The sequence below is a fragment of the Epinephelus moara genome, chromosome 10 (genome assembly GCF_006386435.1).
Source record: "Epinephelus moara isolate mb chromosome 10, YSFRI_EMoa_1.0, whole genome shotgun sequence".
Lineage (NCBI taxonomy): Eukaryota > Metazoa > Chordata > Actinopteri > Perciformes > Serranidae > Epinephelus > Epinephelus moara.
In genome coordinates, this window is record NC_065515.1 from 4,116,419 (window position 1) to 4,124,180 (window position 7,762).

At 35.7% G+C, this 7,762-nt stretch overlaps 1 protein-coding gene across 1 annotated transcript in view; it reads left to right on the plus strand.

Moving 5' to 3' along the window:
- The window catches only part of dhcr24 (24-dehydrocholesterol reductase), a 14,859-nt gene extending 8,930 nt beyond the window's left edge, over positions 1–5,929 (plus strand). Inside the window, exons 5-9 of the mRNA XM_050056027.1 lie at positions 1,913–2,176; positions 2,258–2,401; positions 4,089–4,286; positions 4,383–4,561; positions 4,685–5,929. Coding sequence (XP_049911984.1) covers positions 1,913–2,176; positions 2,258–2,401; positions 4,089–4,286; positions 4,383–4,561; positions 4,685–4,838 — 939 coding nt within the window. The 3' untranslated portion in view covers positions 4,839–5,929. The remainder of the gene's footprint in view (positions 1–1,912; positions 2,177–2,257; positions 2,402–4,088; positions 4,287–4,382; positions 4,562–4,684) is intronic.
- The last annotated feature ends 1,833 nt before the right edge of the window (positions 5,930–7,762 follow it).

The following is a 7,762-nucleotide window of genomic DNA, read 5'->3' on the forward strand; positions in this document are numbered from 1 at the left end:
AATTGATGATTATGTTAGTTTGTCCAAATACTTATGAGCCCTTAAAGTTGGGGGACTGTGTGAAGAAATGGTTGTAATTCCTACACGGTTCATACTACATTTTTGAAAAAAGCCTTAAATGAAAGCTGAGAGTCTGCACTTTAAGCAGGTATTCATTGTTTCATTTAAAACCCACCCTGGTGGTGTACAGAGCCAAAATGACGACAACTGTATCATTGTCCAAATAATTATGGACCTGACTGTATATACATATATAGGTTGACACCTCTCCCTCTTAGTGTGTTCATTAAAGGGTCCCCAAATCTTGAGAAACTCAGAGTGTGCTTTGGAAAGAGTAGACCGAAATTTCTTTAAGGTATGGACAAGAAACCATCTGTGTGTTCTAGGGCTGACCTCCGACGTCATTTTGGAAAATCGAAGCTGAGCTGAACGAAGAAAAAAAAAAAAAAAAAGTCCAGTTTCTTGCAACCCTGTTTTCTTTTTTAATTACATGATAGCTATAAAGAATACCTTTGTCCATTTCAAATAACCCGTGGCAATAATAATATCCCTGTTCTCTAATTTACTGTGAAACTTTTTTAGGCAATTCATGCAACAATCAGACCAGATGACTTCTTTACTCGGCCTAATGGGGCCGGCCTTTATTTGTCAACCAACCAAAAACAATCAATCAATTAAAAACACAAACATGAAATCTTATATGCCTAACAGACAATGCTTCTCCTTCTTTGAGTTTACATATGGCTAAAGGGGGAAAAAACAACCGTAAACACACACAAAAAGTAGCCGAGTGGCAGGGTTAGTGTTGTGTTCAAGGTCCCTCAAAAAAACGGGAGAAAAAAAAGGCTGAATATTCAAATTTTGTTTTTCACAATCAAATCCCATGCCATCGAACGACGCTTCGAAGCTTCGAATTTTTTGGGTCAGCCCTAGTGTGTTCCAATACCACACTATCATACTATATTGTATGCCAGAAAAAGATTTAGTATGTCCCAATACGTGAAATGCAGTATGTCAAAAATACCAGGATGTTTGAAGTATGCAAGCCAGCATGCTTTCTGTCTATTCCGACCCACAATCCTCTGCACAGGGGATGATGTCATATCTACTGAGCCACAAACAGATGACGGCTTGACAACTGTCAGAAGTCGCAATGACAGATGACAGCACATTCAGGTGACTGATGACCAGTCGATTGGTCATAAAAGGAATATTAATTGTTTAATTGAATAAAATAATCATAAATATAACCAACAACAAAACGGCGTAAGTATTGAGTAAGAATGACAGAGACATGTACAGCCTTTGTAATTTTACTATCATGAATATAATATGGTAGAATCTACAATGTGTACAGTTGTAACATTGCAAAACGACAACGTCAGAGCTGTCAGGGTTGACATCCGTCTCTGTTTTATCTCCATGGTAATGGATATATGTCTAAGAGGGTCAAAGATCAGGACGTAACATTATGAAGAAATAGCAGAGTGCATGCAACACTATGTACTTTTAAAGGGCAGCTGCAGCACCAACTAAAACCGAAAAGAAAAAGTAGGTGATTCAGAACGCACCCCATGTCACCCTCTCCCCTTTTCTGAGCCCACCTACACCGCTAATACCTTTCAAACAGTCCCTAACAAACAGAGAGCCAGACTATGTTGAACTTGTGCCACAGGCCCCTGAGCAGCAGCAACATGTTGTGTAACTGTCACACAAAGTAAAGCACAAAGATTTGTGTCCTCGGGGAGAAGATGAAGTTGTTGATGCTATGAGGTTTGCTAATGGCAACATACAAGACAAATAGCCTAACGTTAGAAACCAAGAAAGCTGAGCCCACATTAATCACTGCAGACGTGCCGTGGACATGTGAACAGTTTGTTCTTGTTCTGACAGACGATTTATTCTCACTTAGGAGGAGAACTCAGACCTGTTCCACGCCGTCCCGTGGTCCTGTGGAACTCTGGGCTTCCTGGTTGCAGCTGAGATCAAAATAGTCCCGGCTAAACCGTGGGTGAAGCTGCGCTATGAGCCGGTCAGAGGGCTGGAGAACATCTGCAGACGCTTCACTGAAGCATCGGAGAACAAGCAGAACACGTTCGTAGAGGGCCTCCAGTACACCCGGGACTCTGCTGTCATCATGACGGGAATGATGACTGACCACGCTGAGCCTGATAAGGTAAAGTGTTTATGAGCTGTATTGGACTTGTTTTCTCACGTTGGTTCACTTTTAACCTCCGTCTCTCCTCTGTGACGTCAGATTAACAGAATCGGCCTGCACTTCAAACCCTGGTTCTTTAAACACGTGAAGGGCTACCTGAAAAACAACCACACTGGAGTCGAATACATCCCTCTGAGACAGTACTATCACAGACACACACGCAGCATCTTCTGGGAGCTTCAGGTACTCACAAAATCACACACACGCACACACACAAAGATTGTTTCCATGAACTTTAGGATTACATTAACGTCCTGCACGTATCTACAGATATCATCTTGTCATCGTCTTATCAACCCGCTTCACTTTATTAGACTCTAATGCTCTGTCACACACACAAACTTTGTACTCACACACACAAACTTTGTACTCACACACACACACACACATACACACACACACACCATTAGCCATTAGTGAAAAGGGCTTGGCATCCTCTGTTTTCTGTAACAGTAAATGGTGTGATGAATTATGCATAGTATGGGTTTGACAGATACGGACAGGAGCTGGCTCGGGGCTTTTGGGTGCTCTCTGTCTTTGAAAGGATTTTGCTTTGTCGACGGTGCAGAGGGAAGTCAGATAGAAACAGGGCTGACGGACGCTGTGATTACATCGGCACTTTGTGATAGACATCGCTGATGTGTTGGACGTGGAGATGTGAAAGTGTTTATGGTGCTGGTTGGAAGGTTGTGGCTGCCCTCTGCTGGAATATAAGAGGAGTGCAGCTTATCTACATTACACTGGAACAGATATGACAAATTATATCCTCATATAAAAATGATATAATGTGAAAATGGTGTTTGATTCATATTATTGTAATATTAAATGTTAAAGGACTGTATGAAACTATTTACATTTCATTTTCAGGACCGCCACAGCATTATTAACGTTTTTGTTTGGATTTTATTTTATTTCAATTTGTTGTAATCTATTTTTATTTTATTTTACTTTATTTTTCATTTTATTCTGTTTTATTTTATTTACTTTATTTTCATTTAATTTAATTTTATTTTACTTGATTATATTTTATTTTACTGAATTATTTTCATTTGATTTGATTTGATTTTGCTTGATTTTATTTTATTTTTACAAATTTGTGAAAATACTATTCAAGATCATTAAATCCATTTAGCCAAATTCCTTAAATTCAAGTCAAGTTACAAAAACCAAAAACCAAAACAAAACACACACACACACAAACTTTCAGTTTTCGAGACACATTTACAATTTTACTTTACTTACTTTATGATTGGCATTTTACTTTAATATATTTATATTGCAGCACTTGAATTATGTTTTATTTATGATTTTTTTTTTTAAAAGAGAGGAACACAAATCACATGTTCATATGAGTCATTTTTAAAATACGAATATTTCAACGCTATAAATTAAATTGAGCAATTAATGAATTTAAACATTAAGAAGTGAATCATTTTCACAGTTCATTATTCAGCTGCTAATAAAATTCAAACTATTCCATCTACTGTTGGCGTCTGTACACACATTGAACTCTGTCTCAGCAAACAGGTCTATAAATAACAATTATTGTCATCATCACGTAGTGTAGAAAACATGAGAAAACAGTAAATAAAATGTCCACAATAAATTTCCAGAGGCAAACATGACATCTTGAATGTGCTTGTCATGTCTGACCAAGAGTACAAAACCCTTAAATATTTTATTTGTAGTCATATAAAACAGAGAAAGACACACACATTTGAGAAACAAATCATGTTTATTGCTTAATAAATTGCATAAATGATTCATTGTTTCAACACCAGTTACAGCACAGTGCATCACATATAGTCACCTTGTCATCCTCTTTTGACCCTTTCATTTATGTCTCTGTGTATTTGCATCCTTTCTTCAGGATATTATTCCCTTCGGCAACAACCCGGTATTTCGCTGGCTTTTTGGATGGATGGTTCCTCCTAAGATCTCACTGTTGAAGCTCACCCAGGGAGAGACCATCAGACGGCTCTACGAGCAGCACCATGTGGTCCAGGACATGCTGGTGCCCATGAAGAATCTGCAGGATGCCATCATGCGCTTCCACCAGGACATCGATGTGAGACTCAGATGTGAATAAAGCCAATGAAAACCCACTGTTTATCGTACATAGATTGCTCCTTGTTGAACTCCTGCATGTCTCGTGTTATTTCAGGTTTACCCTCTGTGGCTGTGTCCCTTCCTGTTGGCACCAGGCAGAGGGATGGTCCATCCCAAAGGTCAAGAGGAGGAGCTGTATGTGGATATTGGTGCTTATGGAGAGCCTAAAGTCAAACACTTTGAAGCTAAAGCATCAACGCGTCAGCTGGAGAAGTTTGTTAGAGATGTGCATGGGTAGGTGTCAAATCGTACATGAAACTTAAGTGATATCTTTAGAACGATAGTGATAATATCGCACCCACCCAATACATTTACACTGGAGCATTGAGATATATATTTGCCGTCTGCCTCCTGCAGGTTCCAGATGCTGTATGCAGATGTGTACATGGACCGGGAAGAGTTTTGGGAGATGTTTGATGGACAGCTGTATCACAGACTGAGAGAGGAGCTAGGCTGTAAGGATGCCTTCCCAGAGGTTTACGATAAAATCTGTAAATCTGCGCGACACTGACACCCCTCACTGGTGCCTGACCTCAGCCTGGTGTCCCACATGTCACGTCTGGTGACAGCCTCTGCTTTAGGGATGTTTTAATAAATACAAAAAACAGTTTTACACAGAGATACATCTGAGAATTTTCTGATGTTGAATTAAGCTTCACAGACACAAGCTGAAGTTTATGCTATTTGTGACAGACTGTGTCTTAAGGGGACTTTCCATCAATGTGAGGCAAAAGCACAACTATTGTGCTTTTAAGTCGTGAATGTATTCTGTATTCTGATTTCATGTCTTGTGTGATTCAAAACCTGTGTGTGTTACTTGTACATGTTGGGAGCATATTGCACCCAGTATTTTGTTTTTACCTTCTTTTTAATGTGTATATTTGGCCCCATTTTACAACCGTAGTTATCCATATTGTACTGTACACCTCTTATTAACAAGTCAGCCTTATCTACAAGTGCCATTCACACTTAAAACATGACTTTCTAATCTGCTTCATACACATATTTTAAAATTTATGCTGTTGTGATAAATTTGTGGAAAAAAGAAACCAAACAAGATGTTTTGTAACTTATAGACGACTATTTTAATATCAGATTTACATCATATCACCAGGACTGTCTAAGGATTGAATGAATTGATTAAAAACTGTTTTATGCAATAACTTTCGTTCTGATGCTTGTTTAAATATAGATTCTGAAGTTGTTGGGGGGAAATACTGATACTCAAAGCTGATTTAATTGTTGGGAGCAGATTTGTTTGACTGTACATGGATAACAGCTCAGCTCAGAGCTATTCTGTTTGTTTCTTTTGTCTATCCTTCTATATCCTTCAACTTCTTTTTTTAAATGTATTGGAACAGCATTTGGAAGTCAAATGAATTTATTTGCTCTTAACAGTTATCTCACTTTATTTGAATAACTGAGTTGATGCTTTGATGGCTGGTTTGTCCTTGTGTGATCTGAAAATCATTAACCATCATATCCCCACATTGTGTATTGATTTAGACTAGTGTATGCTCTTATAATGTGGATACAATCTGGCACCAATCAAATTCATAAATAAACTTCCAGTGCAACAGTGAACCATAAATGCATTTCACAATAATGCACTTGCGCTCCAAATCTGGGTTCAAAGGAGAGAGAATCATTGCTTATTCAGGTCATGGTAGAAAGGGTGATAGTTTTGTTGAAACTACAAAGAGTAGGTTACAGAATCTGTCATCTTATTTTTGTAGAAAAAAAAAATTTGTTTAAAAAGAGGAAAGTGAAGTGACACTGTAAAGAGTGGAATCTTCACCCTACGGATAGAAGAGCATCCAGCTGTCCCTCTCAACAAAACTGTCCAAAAAAAATAAAAAATTCAGTAAAGTATGTCAAAAAAGGAAATACAATGTCAAATTGTCATGTCAAATTACACTTTGTCGTGAAAAAAGTGATAGCATACTATGCAATAAAAAAATGTAATATTGTAGCAAGAAATAATAAATTCATAATATAGTAAGTTATTAAAAAGTCCAACCCAAATATCCTAAAAAGTGTCATACTATATTATGTCAACAAAATGTCATGTATTGTGTCATTGAAATATCATATAAAACATCATAGTATAGCATGTCATCAAAATATCATAAAAAAGGTCATAGTATGGTATGTCATCAAAATATCATAAAAAACGTCATAGTATACTATGTTGTCAAAAATGTCATAAAAACAGTCATAGAATAGTATGTCGTCAAAAGATCATAAAAAACATCATACTATAATATGTTGTCAAAAATGTCATAAAAACGTCATAGTATAGTATGTCGTCAAAATATAATAAAAAACTTGATAGTATAGTATGTTGTCAAAAATGTCATAAAAACAGTCATAGTATAGTATGTCGTCAAAAGATCATAAAAAACATAATATACTATGTCGTCAAAATGTCATAAAAACGGTCATAGTATAGTATGTCGTCAAAAGATCATAAAAAACATCATAGTATAGTATGTCGTCAAAAAGTCATAAAAACGGTCATAGTATAGTACGTCGTCAAAATACTATAAAAACAACCATAGTATGGTACGTCGTCAAAATATTATAAAAACAGTCATAGTATAGTATGTTGTCAAAATATCATAAAAATGGTCATAGTATAGTATGTCGTCAAAATATCATAAAAAACATCATAGTATAGCATGTCGTCAAAATATCATAAAAATGGTCATAGTGTAGTATGTCGTCAAAATATCATAAAAATGGTCATAGTATAATATGTCGTCAAAATATCATAAAAAATATCATAGTATGTTGTCAAAATATAAAAATGGTCAAAGTATAGTATGTCGTCAAAATTTCATAATAAACATCATAGTATAGCAAGTAGTCAAAATATCCTGAAAAACATCATAGTATAGTATGTCGTGAAAATATCATGAAAACGGTCATAGTATAGTATGTCGTCAAAATATAAAAAAAAAACGTCATAGTATAGTATGTCATCAAAATATCATAAAAACGGTCATAGTATAGTATGTCGTCAAAATATAAAAACAATCATAGTATAGTATGTCGTAAAAATATCATAAAAAACATCATAGTATAGTATGTCGTCAAAATATCATAAAAACACTCATAGTATAGTATGTCGTCAAAAATACTATAAAAACACTCATTGTATAGTATGTCGTCAAAATATCATAAAAAAACGTCATAGTATAGTATGTCATCAAAATGTCATAAAAACGGTCATAGTATAGTATGTCGTCAAAATATCAAAAAAAAATCATAGTATAGTATGTCGTCAAAATATCAAAAAAATCATAGTATAGTATGTCGTCAAAATATAAAAACAATCATAGTATAGTATGTCGTCAAAATATAAAAAACATCATAGTATAGTATGTCGTCAAAATATCATAAAAACACTCATAGTATAGTATGTCGTCAAAA